The sequence below is a fragment of the Ambystoma mexicanum genome, chromosome 1q (genome assembly GCF_040938575.1).
Source record: "Ambystoma mexicanum isolate Mex_15411 chromosome 1q, UKY_AmexF1_1, whole genome shotgun sequence".
NCBI classification, from domain to species: Eukaryota; Metazoa; Chordata; class Amphibia; order Caudata; family Ambystomatidae; genus Ambystoma; species Ambystoma mexicanum.
Window position 1 is genome coordinate 698,338,884 of NC_090922.1, and position 18,586 is coordinate 698,357,469.

An 18,586-nucleotide genomic window follows, 5' to 3' on the forward strand; every position below is an offset into this window, starting at 1 on the left:
GATCACTGCTTCCAAGGAGCTAGGACCAGCCCAACGTCCTTGGAAGCAGGCCCCTAACCTTCATCCTAGGCACCAGTCGGTCCCCACTGGGACCTTTTGGACCCTGTCCTGGCGCTGGTGGCACCAGGCTCATCAAAGTCACTGGTCCCGGCACTGGAAGCGCCGGGCTCATAATTTGTATGAAGATGCTTGGGTGGACTTACCTGCAGCAGACCATGCTGCTTACTTACCAGCCACATAGGAATCCTCTGTGAGCCGGGACTACTTTCTTACCTGGGTGGGGCAAGCTCCACTCCCTGGATACAACACTGGAACTCTTCTGGAACAGGAACTCTTTTCTTACCTAGGCGAGGCCGTGGAGGAAGACGCCTCATCACTCCTAGGCTATTTAAACCACACCCGATTGATGAAACGTGCTTCGCGTTATTCTGCATCTGCAGCAGAACGCTCACCGTGTCTGTTCCAGTTTTCTTCTTTCCGATCCTGAACCTGCAAGAATAAACGCTTACCATTCCTGTATCCAGCCTTCAGTAGCACCTGCAAAGACAAGAAACAACAGGTTAGCACGGCAACCTTCACGCGCAGCGCTTTCCTCACCTGATCCATCGGCAGCTACCATCTCTTCACGCTGCTCCTCTGCCTGTGAAGACAAAAGCATAGTTATTCCTGTGTGGAATTACTTACCGGCAATACGCGAATTCCGGTTTTCTTCAACGCTGCAATCCTGCACCTGAAAGACAAAAGAAGAGACATTAGACAGGTAATTTACTTACGCGCCATCGCGCCCGCCACAATAGGGCGCCTGCAAATACTCCGGCGTTCTCCAGCGTCTCTTCAACACCCGAACTCACAACTGCAAGGGAAAAGAGACAGTTGGAGAGCTTTTGAAAAGCAGGCAACCGGCATTTACTTACGCATTTCCAAGCGCTTCATTCCAAGACTCTGGCTCGAACTTCGGCTTTCTTCACACCATCTTCTACCTCAAGAGCCCTGCAAGACAAATAGAAAAAGCAATATACAGAGCCTTGTTCCACATTAACATGCCCACGCACCTAAAGACTGTAAGGACTTAAAAGGTGTCCGGAAACTCACCGTTCGTGCAGTTAACGACGGTAGCAATCCTCTGATGTCAAGAGGCCTACGTTTCACCCAGTGAAGGAACTGGCAACGGCACCCTGCAGCAGACGCAGATGGAGAGTCCAGCATTCACCTATCTAAGGTGAGCACGTTGACCTTGGGGCTCTACGGAAAAGCGAGGAAGGGAAAGGGAGAGAGATACCCGACAACCCCAGATCATTAACCCCATATTCTTTCACCTGCAGATATCTCACTCTTCGAGTTAGACACACAGTGCGAAGAGGCTCAGCCCCGGAAGCCAATCAAGTCCTGCACTTCACTTTTCGAGTCACAGACACCATCCTGCCAAGACCGGCGCCTCCGTGGGAATCAGGTGAGCGTTACAGTCAGAGGGGCAGCTATGGTGCCATAGTCGGCCACGAAGTTGTGGTAATACCCCGCGAGTCCTAAGAAGGCTCTCACTTGGGTCTGTGTAGTGGGGGGAGGCCAGTCTTGTACTGCTTGTACTTTATTGGGAAGAGGCTGTATCCTCCCTCCACCTACTTCATGTCCAAGGTAAACCACTGAGCCTTGTCCAATCTGGCATTTACTAGCCTTTATGGTCAAGTGTGCTTTCTGAAGAGTCTGGAGCACAGTCCCGAGGTGTTTCACATGGTCTTCCCAGGTGGCACTGAAAACTGCTATATTGTCCAGATATGCAAGACAGAATTCGTCCAACCCATTCAACACATGATTCACAAGCCTCTGGAAAGTGGCAGGTGCATTCTTCAACCCGAACGGCATTACCCTGAATTGGTAAAGGCCGTCTGGAGTAGAAAACGCTGTCTTCTCCTTGGCATGTTCTGCTAAAGCTATTTGCCAATAGCCAGCAGTGAGGTCAAACGTGCTGAGGTACTTGGAGGCACACAAAGTATCCACCAGCTCATCTGTTCGAGGCAAGGGGTGTGCATCTGTCTTGGTGACAGCATTCAGAGCCCTGTAATCCACGCAGAACCTCAATTCAGAAGTGCCTGCCTTTGGAACCAAAACCACAGGGCTGGACCGAGGACTACTAGAGGGTTCAATCACCCCAAGGTCGAACATCTTGTTGACCTCGGTCTTAATATAAGACCGTACTTTGTCTGACATCCTGTATCCCCTACTTTTGGTAGGTACACTGTCTCCTGTGTCTGTTATGTTTGCACCAAAGTGTCAAACCAGGCGACTGTGAAAACAGGGGGGAAAACTGCCTAAGCAAACTTTTCACCTCAGCCTGCTGATCAGAAGTCAGGTGAGGGGCCACTCGGACACCCTCAAAGGAGCTATCTGAAGGACCGCTTTGGAACAGGTCGGGGAGAGGTTCAGACTCCTCTTCCTCAACATCTGAAGCCAGTAGCAGTGCTCCTATGGTCTCCTTCTGTAGACTCTGTGGGCTCACTATACAGGAGTCCACCTTCCCAATAAATCCGATGCGTCCCAGGAGGTTCATCCTCTACTCTTGGGACGAAAGCCTTCAGCCTATTTACGTGAAACACTTTTGGAGCCTGTCCAGGCCTTCCAAGGTCCACTAAATAGTTAACCTCACCCAGGGGCTCCACCACTGTGTAAGGGCCTGACCATTTGTCCTGTAAAGCCCGAGTCCTTATGGGATTTATGATCAGGACTTGCTGACCAGGTGTAAAGTTGATGAGGGAAGCTTTCTGGTCGTACCAATGTTTCACCAGCGCTTGTCCTGCCTTCAATTTATCACTAGCCAAGCCCATCAGAAGTACCATCCGTTTTCTGAGCCCCAGCACATAATCTACTACGTTGGTAGTAACAGGGGGAGTGGGCATCTCCCATCCCTCTTTGACAATGGCGAAGGGTCCCCGTACAGGATGACCGAACAGAAGTTCGAAGGGGCTGAAGCCAACACCCTCCTGTGGTACCTCTCGGTAGGCAAACAGTAAGCATGGTAAAAGAAGATCCCATTTTCTTCTCTGAGGTTCTTCCAGAGCCCCAATCATGCTCTTTAACGTTCCGTTGAAACGTTCCACCAGACCATTGGTCTGGGGGTGGTATGCAGAAGAGAACTTGTAGGTGACCCCACATTCTTTCCACATAGCCTGCATATACTTTGACATAAAGTTGCTGCCACGATCCGACACAAGTTCTTTAGGGAAGCCAACCCTAGTAAATATGCCAAGTAACGCTTTTGCAACTAACTTGGCAGTTACAGTTTTCAATGGGATGGCCTCAGGATATCTGGTTGCATGGTCGACCAGCACCAGGATAAACCTATTGCCTGAGGATGTTTGCGGGTCAAGGGGACCAACGATGTCGATCCCTACCCTTTCGAATGGTATTCCCACAACTGGGAGTGGTACCAATGGAGCTTGGATTGTCGAGCCAACCTTACCAGATAACTGGCAGGAGGCACAACTCCTGCAGTGACTTTCTACTTGCACCCCCATCTTGGGCCAGTAGAAGTGCATGGATAACCTTTGCGTGGTCCTCTTAATACCAAGGTGACCAGCAAGGGGCACTTCATGCGCCAACTGCAGGAGGAAGGGTCTTACAGCAAGGGGAACCACCAACCTCCTATGGTCTCCTTCTGTAGACTCTGTGGGCTCACTATACAGGAGTCCAGCTTCCCAATAAATCCGATGCGTCCCAGGAGGTTCACCCTCAAGTTGGGAGCAGGCCTGTCTCCTTAGGCCTTCCAGAGATGGGCACTCACGTTGGCCTTTACTGAATTCTTCCCTATCAGGACCACCTTCTACTAACAAGTCTTTTAGTTCAGGATGGTCGTTGGGGTCAAATACTTCAGGCATCGCCACCTCCTCGTCAGGCCCGGGCGATTGACCAACTTCCTCCACCGCAGTGGTAGGCGAGCTCGGGGGAATGTTCTTTCCCTCGTCTTGACTTGTTTACTCTTTTCGCCTTGGGTTTCCCCTTCGGCTGGGGCGGCGTATTGGTCTTGGCCAATGCTGCCCGTGCTTGAGACCGTGTGTAGGGTCTGTCGGCAGTGTCTCCTACGAGCCCTAAAGCTCTGAGATCATTACCCAACAAGACCTTTCCTGGGACGTTTCTCTGAATGCTCACTGGAATCCTGACTGCTGTACCATTTAAAGTAAGATTTACAGGTATTACTGGGAACATACGGAGTGGGCCGTCAGCCAACTTAGTGGGCATCAGAGTAGCTCTGGCAACTTCCTCTGAGTCTACCAAGGTAGAATCCACTACAGTTCGACTGCACCCACTATCCCTAAGAGCTGGAGTATCTACTCCATTGATCAGCACACTGTCTTTAAAGTAGTGCTTGGTATTATCTGGAATCCTAGCATAAGCCTCTGCGACTTTAGGCTCCCAGGAACCCAGGGAAACTAAAACTACCTCAGCTTCTATCCCGCTGGGGAATGAGTCTGAGGAGAAGGATGCTCCTGTAATCTCTTCTTCCTCGTAGGAGGAGAAGGCCAGATTAGCGGAGTGGACCCCCAAAGGTTTAACCTTACACCGGGGATCCCCCTTCACGTGGTCAGTTGCTCCACAAGCAAAACAAGATCCATTGGGTCTGCTTACATAGGGAGGCTTATTGTAACCAGAGTTCTGTTTTGGAGGCTGACCTCCACTACCCTGTGAGTTCTCTTGTGTCTTACCCTTATTTTTCTTTTTGTGGCCCTTTTGAGAAGAAGATTTATCAGAGTCTCCACCCTCCTTATCTTTGGACTTTTTCCCTTCCTCCTGCTTACCAGTATGAGTTTTGTCCTTATGGGACACTCGATGTGACACCCATAAATCTGCTGCAATGGCAAACTTCTTAGGATCTATCTACTTTGAAGCTGCTGACTAAGGCTGATTGGAGTTGTAGTCCAAAACATCTGGAGAGACTAATTCCTTTCAGACTCTAAGATCTGTTCATGCAATTTCTGTATTTTGTGTTTTTTTGTATTTGATGGTGCCCTTAAGCCTTCGGGTCCATGAACAGCGTGGTATAAATCTATAAAAGTAAAAGGTTGCAGACCCCAGACATAGAGTTTAAGGCAGCCCAGGGTTACTACATTTAAAAGATTCTTCGGACACACATTCCATTTGTTTATGCCTATGTGTAAAGCCACGAATGGATGTGCGGTGTATAAAACTGCTATTTCCACATAGCTAGTTTATCACATATAATTCTATAATGTTACAGCCACCAGACAATTACTGATACGTTTGATGGCACAGTCCAAGAGAGGAAAAGCAGCAACCTGAAAGTCTGTGTTATGGAAATTGTACTGTTTGAACTGTGGTGCAAAAGCAGATAAATACTGTACACGAGGGACAGTCGGTCCTGTAAAATGTATTTAAGTAGCGACAATCCCATTCAGTGCTCATTTTACTATTAATGTACATGGAAGGCCACACATATGGTAAGTAACATTACCTTCCCAATTGTGATAATTTATCTGGATTTAGCCTTCTATGTTTCTGCAGTGGAAAGATTCTTGAAGCATCTTGGGGTCTCAAACATAAAACATTGATTTATTTTGCCACCAAGTTGTGATGTGTTATTGGCAGCCTTTCTTTGTCAGGTTAGAGGCTAATAGAGGGGGAGTACTGTGATCATTTGACTCTATGGAACATATTCTCACAATGTACCTAATATTACGGATATGTAACTTGTGCTTACTTGATCACAGTTCCAATCAAATCTCTCTTTAAGCACTTTAAACGTCCAGGTTAATTGCTTATAATCTGCATGACATCTTTGCCAAATGCTTTCATATTCCAACAGCAATTAAACTGCATGTGTATCATTACTTTTCTGTGCAGACTAATCCTTCAGCTGAGACATTTGAGGCAAGACTTGAGAGAGTAAAACAAGAGAATACCATTCTCCAAAAATACATCGTGCAAATGGAGTCGGGTCATGTTGAAGATTTAACAGCCAAGGTAAGCATACTTTCATTTTTTGAAAATCTGTTTATTGCTTTTTACATGATGCAAACAACTTTATTTGACAAGCAGAGACACATGAAGGATAAACCATTATCTACAGACAGGGTAGAATTCTAAATACATAGCAATCATCCAAAAAGGTGTGCCAGAGAATAACAAATGTACAGCCAGAACAACCTTTTAGTCCTATTACTTCAAGGCACAGGATTATTCAGGTATGCAAATGTATTGAGATTGCGAGAGATATTCTTGGGGTGACGACCTTCAGGAAAGAGTTCTGGATGAGTGTTTTTGAGGTCCTGCGTCCACACCAGTTCTTTAAACAGCTGTCAGTGTTATGGGATGATTGCCTCATCCAATGCTTAACCTATCAATAATGCAATAAAAACTACTAAAAGTAATTTTGGCTCTGTTTAATGAACTTGTTAAACCCAATAGTCATAAAAGGGGCTTAGGGTTCAGAGATTCACTGTTGATAGGTGAATATTTCATTTTTTTTTTTAAATTAAAATCTTTTGTTTGATTTAACAAACTTTTCATTTGTTCATAAATCTAAGTAAAAAGGAAATTATCGGCCACAAGTTCACGTTGTTCACATTGCTCCTCTGGATTTTCGGTAATAAGATCATTCCAGAATTTAATCACAGTAAATATTAATCGTTGGTTACTTCCTTCGAGGAGTTCCGCCCATCTTTCTTCTGTTGTTGATGGCTTTTCGGAAATTTTAAAGAAGTCTTTGTATAAATCTCTTTTCGATTTCAAGGCTGGGCATACCATGATCAGATGAAATAGAGTTTCTGGTCTCACTAAATTACAGAATCGGCAGGCCTCAGATTTCTTAAGAGGTTTGGCTATCAAGGCTTGGTATTCGCGAGTAGGCAATATATTTAATCTAAATCGCAGAAATAAATCGCGAAACCTACAGCTGGGAAACTGTACCAGATATTTAGGTAATTGATTAAGTGCCCTCACCTCTGTTTCTGCATGAAGATGCCGTTTGTACTTTTTCTGTAATTCCAGTGTTCTTAGCCAATCGTTCATTTGTATTTTCCGTTTTGCATATTGTGGTCTATTAAGTAGCAATTTGTCTGAGATGTCTTCTATTTTCATTTTTGCCTTAATTTCGTTAACCCATTTCTGTAATGCGTTCGATCAGAAAGCGTCCTTTTTTTCTTTTAGGATTTCCAAAGCTGGTATTTCATCATCAGACATAATTTTTCTTAACAAGTCCAGTTGTTTCCATAGGACTATTGACTATACCGATTGTAAGGCTAACTCAAATCTTAATCTGTTCATTGGAAATGTTTTGGGCAAGGCAAGTGTCTTCCTCCAGAACAGTGCCTCATAATAGGGCCATCTCATTATTTTTTGATTAATTAGCGTCTCGCTTGCATATGTTAAGATTGGGATTACTTTTTGTTTGTACAGAAGAATTGTTGGATTTACTGAGTAAGTCCCATATTTTAAATGGAAGAAAAGACCTTGGCTTGCCAGAGTTCTTGCTTTTGCTTCAATGTGTTCTTGCCATTCTGTTTCGTTTTCTGAAGGATTAATTATAACTCCTAAGTATTTGATTGTCTTGGTTGTCGCAATCTGTTGGTTTCCTATCTGAATTTTTACGTTTGGTTGCCTTTTGGTTTTCAAGTTAATCAGCTTCATAATTCTGGTTTTATCGGTGTTGATTTGCAGCTTATTGTCCATCATATAGTCTTGTGCTTTTATTGTCCGCTGCATTCCTTGCACTGTTTTGTCTAAAATGATAATATCATCTGCGTAAATTAGCGTTTGTATAGTTTCGCTATTGATTTTTGGAGGGTTTGCTACAGTGTTTAGAATTTGTTCGCCGAAATCATAAGTAAAAAGATTATAAAGACACGCAGCCAATGGACAGCCTTGCTTTAGGCCGTTGTCTACTGAGATCGCATAAGTCAGTCTTCCTTCTTTGGTCAATCGAACACGTATTGAGGTATTCGAATAAAGCTCTTTAATTGGGTTCAGAATATTTGTGGGGCAGCCCCAATTTCTTAATTTAACCCATAACAGTTGTCTATTCACTGAATCAAAGGCAGTTTTTAGGTCTATAAAGGTGCCATAGAGTTGTTCCGATTTAGCCATTGCTTCATGTTTCAACATATTCAACAGTAGGAGGTTGACATTAGTACCTATATGTTTGACAAATCCGGTTTGTCTATTGGCTTTTTTGTTGTTATCTTTTGCCCATTGATTCAACTTTGTTTGCAGGAAACCAGCAAATAATTTCCCCAAGGGATCTAGTAAAGCTATCGGTCTGTAATTGGCCGGATCTTTTCTATCTCCTTTTTTGAAAATTGGAATCAAAACTGCTGTAGTCCAAGTCTGAGGTATCTGTTGGGTCTTTTTAATTAAGCATAATAGATGACTCATAAAGTTGGCCCACTGGTCCGGGGCGGCTTTTAAATCGGTATTTGATAAACCATCAGGTCCTGAGGCTCTCGATGATTTCAGTGAGTTTATGGTCTTAATGATGTCTTCCTTTTCCCATTTAATGTCCCACGGGTCTTCGTTTGCTTCGCTTACATTCATAACTGTTTGTACCGAGTTTTGTTATAATGCTGAATAATGGTTCATCCATCTCTTTGCATCCACTTCTTGAATCATCTTTTGACTTGTCGCTGATACATTCAACAATGACCATAGTTGTCTCGTATTTTTTTCTTTAAGTGCTGTCAAAATCGCTTCGGCATCATTCTGCTTTATTGAAGCTTTGATACCTTTTAATTGCATTGGAATATTTGGTCTTTTCTTTTTTTATTTCTATTTAAAGATTAGGTGTTTTGGATTTTATCAATTTCCGTAGCGCTTTGTAGTGCTGTTTTTTTGTTTGTTTGGACTTCGATATTGAAATAGTGAGGGTGTGCTGGTTTTTGGTTAATCTTTGTAGTCTTCTGTTTATATTTTTCAAGGATCCAGCCATTCTCCATTTTGATGATATCTTGAATTGGTGCACCTTCAAAGGTTGAAGCTATTTCCGCCATTTGCTTGTGTTTAATCCTGAGTCTATTCAACCCATTTGTTAGCTCAAGGACCGGTAGAGTTAAGCATCGGTCAGTGGCTGGTTTGGTAGACCATTTGATATGGATTAAATGATGATCACTGTCCTGTTGTCTCGAGTTTCTTATCGCTGTCGTTAAGCTTCTGATTATTTCCGATGTGAATATATAGTCAATGATTGATTTTGATGTTTCACCTGTCCATGTTGGTAGAGGTTTACCTTCGGTATCTGTTGGCTGGTTACTTAGATATATGTTTCTTTGAGCCACTTCTCTCATCCACTTTTTTGCTCTGCTCGACCATGAACTGGGGTCCAATGACTGGCCTTCTTTATCAAATAGGTGAAAGTTAAAATCTCCTACTATGATAAATTCCATGTCACTATTCGCAATTGCTATGTTGTCCAATTCTTCAAATATCACGTCAATAAATCTCTTCTCTGACATTGCATTAGGGTTCCAATATATATTAACTATGGATATCAACAAATCATCCAAGGAGGTCAATGTTTCCTCTTTGTTGGGTGTCGTCATTTTAATAGTTAGATATTGAGCCCACGGATGAATGTTTTTACTAGCAATGATACCCTTTTGGCTTGATATCGCCGGATTCATTAATGTAATGTACCCCTCACAGATCACCTCTTCCGTTAGCCATGTTTCTTGTAAACAAATGATATCCAGATTCTCTAGAAATTCTGACTGTTTTTCTAGGAGATGTTTATTCCCCCTTGTATTCCATGTTCCTAGTGAGATGGTACATTCTGTGCTTCATTCTTATTTCGTTATTTCTTCAAGATTGATTCACTTTGTGAAGAGTCGCGGAAATCACGACATATCGGTTGTGAGTGCGAATCTTCATGAGGAAGTAACCTTGGACTATGGTGGTTCTGCTTTGTAGCCGGTTTGATCTGTCTAATCCGGTCCTCATTATAGTTTGATTTCAGATTGTTAAATGGGGCTAGATTTTTTGTTTTTTTTTTCAGCTAAGGCCTGTGAGACAAAGATTTCCTTTATTCCAAATCCTAGTTTCTCAAACTGATGTTTATTTGCTAGAACCATTTGCATTAATTCTTGCTTGCAAAAAATCAATTTGCACCTCTTCCATATGTTGCTTATTTGGAAAGAGAACTAGATCATCCGATTTTAATTTCTCCACTTGTGGGATTACTTTGAATAATCGTAGCATATTGGCTCTATTCATTATTACCGTATCGTCTGTAATAGGTGTTGATGGAAATAGAGCTATTCTATAGGCAGCAGTTATCGTCTGTGGGTTTATAAATTTTGGTCTCACTAATGTGGGACTTTTTTGCGGGATCGGGGTATTTTGGCTCAGCTCTTCAAGTTCTGTTTCTGGTTCATCATTAGATATTGTTGAGTATTCTAGGTCCATACTCGGTACTTCTTCCTCCTCCGCTTCAGACAGGGTTTGTTCTCTTGTCGAGTCTTTATATTCATCGACTAGTATCAGCGTCAGATCTTGTGAATTGATTGACATAGAGATATAGGCACTCATCTCATCAGCAGTTGATAAATCTATTATTGCAATAGGTTTTTCCACCTGACTGGGTGTTTTTTTATTTATTATTTCCAGCAGGGCATCCAATGGTTCCGATGTAGCGGTGGTAACTGAATTGGTCTGCTCTTTTTGAATTACCGCTCTTTCCTTTTCACTCGCTTTTTGTTGAGTACCTTTTTGTTTTAGCATAGAATGGTTATTAATATTCTTTGCTTCATCAGGTAAAGTTTTCTGTATTGTCTTCATTTTCCTCAGAAATGCACGAGATCCATTTTGGATTTTTTTTGCCGTTTTTTTCTTAGACTTTGGATTCGTTATTAAATCTTGACCCACCATTCCACGCTTTGAGAGATCAAATATATCAAAGGGGGTGCAAACTGATGGTTCGATGGAGCGTGGATGTGTCAGTAATGGGAAATTTACTGGGATAGTCGAGAGAGTTTCTTTCATATTGGCAGTTTTGATCTACTTTGTGTTCTTTGTTATTGTTACGAACTTCGGTTTGTGTCTGGATTGTTGCATATTGTTTTAGTTCCATCATGAGTCCCTGTTTTTTTGTTTTGTCATCAATCATTTTTTTAGTAATGATTGACACCGTCTCGAGGAGATTCAGTTTGTCGACCCGGTCGGCTCTAGCTACATCCGCCAATCGTGTTTGCCAAATTCTCGATGTTTCGGCTTCTTGTTTTAGCTGTTCCTGCATAGTATTTAGGAATGTTTCCATGTATGTTTGTTTCGTCATTATCATTGCCAGGAGTGTTGCCTGATCTTTTGTAGCGTCAACCATGTATTCCTGTATCTTTAAAAACGGAATCATTGCTGTCGACAGCACGGCTACCAATGTATTTTGTAAATCTAGCATAGTTGTTGGTATCCTTTGTTGGACTTCTGGTACGGGGGATTGCTGATTCTGTGGTAGCTCTGAGGCAGCGGGGTCATAATCTTCCAATTTAGGATTGTGTGACTGTTTGGACAATGAGGTTGTGTTTTTGTCACCAGGTGAGATGGATCTTGGCCGTACAATTGGGGTGGGTGTCTGGATATGTTTGAGATTTATTGGCGTAATTGCTCCGTCAAAGACTTCATTTCTTTTTTCCTGTGACTCCATAATGGCATCAATTTCAGTGATGTCCAGAGATAGTCGGGCGCATCTAAGTGCAATATGTTTATTGCGATCGATGCTCTTAGAGCGTGATGATGTGTATGTTTTCTGCCAATGTAACTTGGCCGCTTTGGCTCTGTCTTGTAAGGACGGGGTAAAGGAGTTCTTTTCGTCGTCATCTTTTGTCCGATTTTTCCCTGTTGAGTGATCAGGTTGTGATGTACCATGAATTGGCGTCATCTGGGACATACATCTCTCACCTTGTATCAATTTCCTTACTACTTCTGTTTTTAGGCTGACTGGCTCTATCGGGACCCAGGTGGCCTTTTCTTGACTTTTCAATGCAATCGTTTTTTGTGCAATATGAGTGCTAGTTGCTAGTTTTACAGCTATCATATCATTCAACGGCAACTGCCCTTTTAACGAATGTGGGACATTTCCTTCTGTCAATAGTGGTTTTGTATTTAATTTCTGTGTTTGAATGTTTCTTGCTCTAAGTGATTGGTCTGCCGTGTTATCATCAGGTGGCGTGTTTACCTCCATTGTCATCTGGGTAACGGGGTTTACGGGTAAGTGTGCAAGGGATTCCTCTAACTTCCCTTGTAGCCTAGTTCTTGGTTTTTGAGGTTCCATTGCTAAGAGTCTTCACCGAAAGTGACCTAGGGTCACTGAGTGGATTAATTACCTGGTTTGATCAGTACTTCCTGCCGTAACCAGCCGCAAACAGCAGACAACAGCTCGCCCTTGACTCCACTCGGGCTTCACGCCACAAGGGTCGAGCTGAACTGCTGAGGAAGTTTCTTTTTCTCCTTCTCTCTAATTTTGAAGAGGAGGCCTTCCAAGATTTAGCATTCTCAGCGGGCAACATATTGAGATCCAGTCCCTCAAACAGCCTTTTGGCAAGATTTTACAGTTCTAGCTTGCAGTCCTCCAGCATCTTAACTACAGCGATTGTCTTTTGTTGGGATTGACCGTCAATCAGGCTTTCCCAGAGGTGCTCATACCCCCAGTATGTTGAATCAGAGATGAACCTGCTGAAGAACTGTTGTCTGGGACCTCTCATGCCCTCACACTCAACATCAGATGTTTGATGGATTGATTTTTTGGCTTGGCACAAATCTGACACAAATTCAAGGTTCGGGCCCCCAGACGACTTCTCGCTAAGATTTCCCCGGTATGTAGGATGTTTAATCTTAATCTCATAAATGTATTCCTCAGTCTCCAATCTGGGAACTTAATTAGATATTTACTGAGGAAGCCCAGTTTTCTTTCCGACATTTGGAGAGGATTTGGGTTGGGCCCTGATTTTATTTTTTCAAGTGTCTGGATTCAATCCATTTCCTCCCACTTTATTTTTGCCTTTGTTGGGTTTTCCTCCAGCAGTTTTAGGTCTATATCCGCGCTTCCAAGCTGTTCCTTCACCAGCAAGTCTAGCCTACCCAAATATTGAGAGCTGGCCGTCTCCAGATGTTTTCTCATGTCTGCATATAATGAGTCATCTTGTGTCGTCGTAATACGATGTTGCAGTATCATCAATTTCCACCTTGCTTGAGATTTTAATGATCTTAGGCCCAGTTTGAATCTAAGGTTATCCATGGATAAACTCATTGGTAGACCCAATAAATACTTCCACAAAAGACTTTCCCATTTTTGCCAAGGCGTATACCATAATTGAGGTTTGGCTTCGAGACCATATAGCAGAACAGGAATGACTGGCCTGGTAGAACTTAAGGACTGGTATGATAGAAAACAGAGAAAATTCTATTCATCTGGGCTGCTAATGGTTTTATTTTTGCATCAAGGTCTGACTCTACCTTACAAATTGCTGGAGTGGCATGTATCTTATACCCCAGGTAGACCAGGTCCTCCACCCTTGTGATCATCCCCTCCCCCTTCCCCCATTGACCACTTTGGGAAGACAATTTTTTTGTTCTTTTGTTTGAAGACCAGCATCCTTGATTTGCTTGAGTTTAGAGAAAGCCCATTTTCCACAGCATATGTGTGAATACCATTGAGTAGATGTTGCAGGCCAATGGCCGTTTTATCCAGGACCACCACGTCATCGGCATAGGCCAGCCAGTATATTTTTTTACCACTTATGGATCGGCTGGCCAACCTGAAGGGCGCTAGAAAGTCCCCCATGTCGGCTGTGCATAGATTAAAAATAGGGGGGCTCCTAGACAACCCTGCCTCACCCCCCAGTTTACTCTCACTGGTTCTGACAAGTGGCCCTCTGCATCTAATCTCACTCTGATATCGTTTTCTTTATGGAATTCAATGAGCATCGCCAAGAGCCCCTCTGGAATGCCTTTTGCTGTTAACTTCAACCAAAGCCTACCCCTATCCACTTGGTCGAAGGCCCTTGAGAAATCAACCCAGGCACCATACAATTGTTCTCCCCCCTTTGCCTGTGTTTTTTCACTCAAGAGGTTTAATATCATACCAGTCACTGTGGTTGAGAGCCCCCTCCTGAACCCTGTTTGGCATTTAGACAGCATTCCAACTTTTTTTTCCCATGCTTCCAATTCCCCCGGCAAGATTTTCATAAACATCTTGCTGTCAATATCCAGCAGGGCGATGGGGCGATAGTTTTTCGCAGCCTCCCTATCCCCCCCCTTGAATAATGGGATAACTGTAGCGGTGCGCGATGATGTCGGGAGTTGTTTCTTTGCCAGTATTTCCCTAAAGTGCCAATTGAGCAATTTGGCCAATCAAGCTGGTTTTCCCTTCAATACTTGATAAATCAGGCCGTTTGGGCCAGCCGCTTTTGAAGAGGAGGCCTTCATAATACAATCTTCGATATCCGAGGCATTGAACTCAAGATGCCAAACAGCCTTAGTATTGTAATGACAGACTGTTCTTTCCGGCTTTCCAAAGACTGAGTTTAAATACTTGATCAATCACTCTCGGATACCAAGTTGCAAGGTTGGGTTGTTTTGTCACCCTCCATCTCATGCATGGTGTCCCAAAACCCCTTTGCATCCCTCTTGCCCAGAACTTCTAGGATATTCTCCCTGTCCGGTTGGAACCTTTTTATATTTCGTGCCACAGACCAGTGTTTATACGAGTTTAACATTCTTATTTCCACCTCTTGTCCAATTTTGGAGAGAAGGGAGTCTTTTTTTTATGAGTTTCAATCTCCTATTAAAATCTCTTTTCTTTGCCATAGTTTCCTCATCATAGATGTGCCGGTGGATTTGTTTATAGCCACCCCCGTTGGACTTCGGAGGACAAGTTTGCCAGATAAATTTAATAAAGCCTGAGGGTGAGCAGTTCTCCTTTTGGACAGCTTAGGGCAAGGCTAATAGCCTTTCATTCAGGTTAGCTCCCCCTGCCTTATATTTGCCTTTCCTGGCTACTAACCTCTGAGTATTAAGTGGCAAAATGATCGATGTTATTTCTGGAAAGAAGAGTTCCAGTCTGAGATGATCACTACCACCCCCTTCTTTTATATTATGACTTACTTTATGTTCAAAGAGGCCACCCGACAGAAAGGGATAATCCAATATCGAGGCAGATGTCCCCTGGATCCTAGCTGAATTAGCCGGGATGTCTCCTGGCAGACTCCCGTTTGACATTTTCAGGCCCCAGTCATTTAACCAATCTACCCACAGCTGACCATTTTTAGTAATTCTTTTCCCAATTAGTATTCTTTGATTTCTTAGGAGATCAATGCATTGTGCTTTCAAATCACTCCCCAGGATTATATCAGCCCCTGGAAATGCTAACTTCATGTCTCCTAGAGCCTTGGCTAGCTCATCCAAAAATACATGGAGCACAGTGTTTGAGGGATACCAATATATATTGCAGAAAATGATCACCTGGTCGCGACCGCTATTTCTGAATGCTGCCTTGCACAATTGTAGACCTTGTATGTTCACTTCAGCAGAAACAACATCTTTAAATTTAGAGTTTTTAAAGGCGATGAGTAGCCCCTCACTAGGCCTTCCTCTTGCTTTCTGTACGGCCCCTTGAACTCTAAAAGATATCCTTCTACTACTATTGGATTGACCAGCCAGGTTTCCTGCAACATCAGGACATCCCCCTCCTCAAAAAGGTAATCCTTCATTGCCCTTGATGTGCAGTTGTTTGGCCCCCGTGTATTCCAACAAATGACTTTTAGACCTTCATTTTCAAAGATGTTGAGAGCCTAAACCCAGCTTCTGAAAAACCTCAGAGAGAATGCTTGGTAAAAGGGCTAAGGTGTTGTCCTTATTGGAAACACTCGATGGTTCACAGGTACCAACAGACTTCTCGGTCTGGGATTGGTGTTTAACAGCCCCATCTAAACATTGCATATTCTTCCCTATATCCGGGCTCATCAGCTGCCTGGTCTCTGGTTGGAGTCTTGAGACTAATAGGTCCAGTTTCTTTAAGTCCAGCTTTGCTTCATCAATTGCCGTAAACACCTCCCTAGAGGCACAGCCCACTTCTGCCAACAACGGGTTATTAGGGTCTGGCAATCTTACTGATTCTATATATTTACTATTTATGAGAAACAGACTCAGTACTTTATTCAGGATTGAAAGTATGACCCCACGATTTAGGAATTTTGCTTGATTTTTTACAGTTAGTGATAACCAAATGATCGACATCGCAAAATGGGATTCCGTATTGGTATTTTCACCACCGTGCCGAGGCATTTGTTCCAATGGCAGAGCAGCCAGGCTTATCTTAGGAGGGAGAGAGGGCAGTAGATACAGTACAAATGAAATTGTAATACAAAGGATCCAAAGAAACACTGAAACACTATGTATTGTAAAAATAAAGGATTTATTTAAATACTGGTAGGCCCAGATAAATCTAGGGGTTAAGTAAGTACTAACGCATTATATGAAATCACAACACCGACCCAAGTATAAACCTTATTTGGAACACCTAACAGTAGTTCTAGGGAAGTCAAAACCTTGTTATGCACATTTAGTATAGGTCAAGCCTATTCTTTGGGAGTGAAAGACCAATGGTTACGTTCAGATTACTTTTGGTAATACAAGGACAGTAGGCCCTTCCAGTTGTACAGTGACTCTTGGAACAAATCACATACAGTCAACTGGACAATATACTTTTGGTGAATAGTGAAACACTTATTCTAGGTGCAGTAAAAACCTATAACTACTTTTGTCATAACACACAGTTATACCAGGTGAGTAAAACCTAAGGATGTAATGTACAATTACAGATGATTTGGAAATCAGGGAACCCCAGATTGAGGTAAGCAATAACTCTGGTAACTTGTTTTGAATGGCACACAGCTAACACAAGGTAAGTAAAACCCACTTACTTTAACTTCACCATGAAGGGGAAAGTAAAACCCAATGTCAAACTTTACTGAATAGTTATTCTAGGGAGGCAACAACCTAATGTAGACTTATTAAGGACAGGCTAGCAGCAAGTCAGGGGAAGCAAGACCCAGTTGGGGGACACTCATACAGTTATCCTAACAGGACTAACCTGGTGATACCAACAGTTGGAGGACACCCATACAATTACCCTACAGGAATAATCTGGTGAAACCAACACATTACTTTTGTAAAGAGGCACAACCTAATCACAGGAGAGTAAAATACCTTTACATCTACTTTCTTTTAGACTGGTAAAACAGTGGCTAAGGAAGAAAAGATGTTAAACATACTTTTAAAAATAGTGCATCACACATTCAAGATCAGTAAGAACTTTTGTATCTGTTCACTCTGAGAATTACAGTTACCCACCAACTCTTTACAAGTAAGTAAAACACTTGATTTCTTTTCTAGGCAGAAGTCCCAATCCCTTCAAAGTCTTTCCCTTAGAGCATGAGTGTTCTCAGTAGCAGAAGGGGGGTCACTAGGACTAGTGACCAACAGGCAGTGTTAGAATAAGTTCTTTAGTAGCAACAGTCAGAGTTTCCTTAGGAAAACTGGGCAAACAGGTGAGTACTTTACTTCTAGGGTTAGAAGAGGGTCCAGGGGCTTCACAGAAGACACTCCAGCAGGATTCTAGCAGTGGGACTGGGTGCACTGGATGAGGGACCTCCCAATCACAGAAAACACCCCAGGACTACACAGAAATCCCAAAAGGCTTAAGGTAAGTATATACCCAAGCGAACACAGTACCTCAGCAATGAAGAAGAGATTGCAGCAGGAGAACTTCAGGGACTGCAGCCAAATACCCGGTCAGTGGATTCCTTGTCCTGGAGACTGAACACAAGACCTCAGAAGGGACTTTGCAGCAGGGATCGATGAAGAAGGCTCTAGGCAAGATTTCTCTCGCGGCTGAATGCGGTTCTGCGGGTTTGGCGCCTTGTCAAGGAGCACAGAAGAAGACAGAAAATCGCGGTTGAATTCTCGTTGTTTAAAAGGTCCAGTACTCTTGTGAGGCGACTTTTTGGACTCAATTCGTGTCTCTGGAGATACACCAGGATGCCCACGAAGTTTCAGCGAGATTCGGAATTCGGAAGACCGTGCACCGCACAGTGGCTGGAGGTCCCAGGGTATTGGGGTATTGCAAGAACGCAAGGTCGCAGCAACCCGTGGGATGGCTCAAAATGCAGGTCTTCTTGAGTCTAGTGGGTCTCACCAGGCTCTGTGTTCGGGTCGTCGTTTTCGGAGACCCCAGGTTGATCGTAAGGGAGGGCTCCAGCAGGCTCCGGTTACACAGCAGGCTCTCCGGTCGCTGGAAATCATTCCCGCCGCTTTTCCTTCGTCATCCTCTTCGGTTCTCTGTTCCAGTGGTCGACATGACTTCAGCTTCCAGGTTTCCAGTATTTATCAGGAACTGCAACACAACCACTGCATTCTCTCCCCGCATTTTACAAGAAACGGGCGTCTGGCTGTCCAATCAGGACAGCCAACCCCCCACTGGGATTTGGCCCAGTTGAAGGAAGGCATAAGACAAAGGAGGGGGAAGTTTTGGACTCCTCCCCCACTTCCTGTGCTTACAGACTGACTGGAGCCTGGGCGGGGTGTCCAGGGGACTCCC

General features: G+C 43.5%; 1 protein-coding gene across 2 annotated transcripts in view; it reads left to right on the forward strand.

The window, feature by feature from the left end:
* Window positions 1-18,586, forward strand: part of FIRRM (FIGNL1 interacting regulator of recombination and mitosis) — a 1,502,596-nt gene that overhangs the window by 1,433,522 nt on the left and 50,488 nt on the right. For both annotated transcript variants that reach the window (XM_069641302.1, XM_069641303.1), the window contains one exon: window positions 5,851-5,970. In XM_069641302.1, coding sequence (XP_069497403.1) covers window positions 5,851-5,970 — 120 coding nt within the window. The remainder of the gene's footprint in view (window positions 1-5,850; window positions 5,971-18,586) is intronic.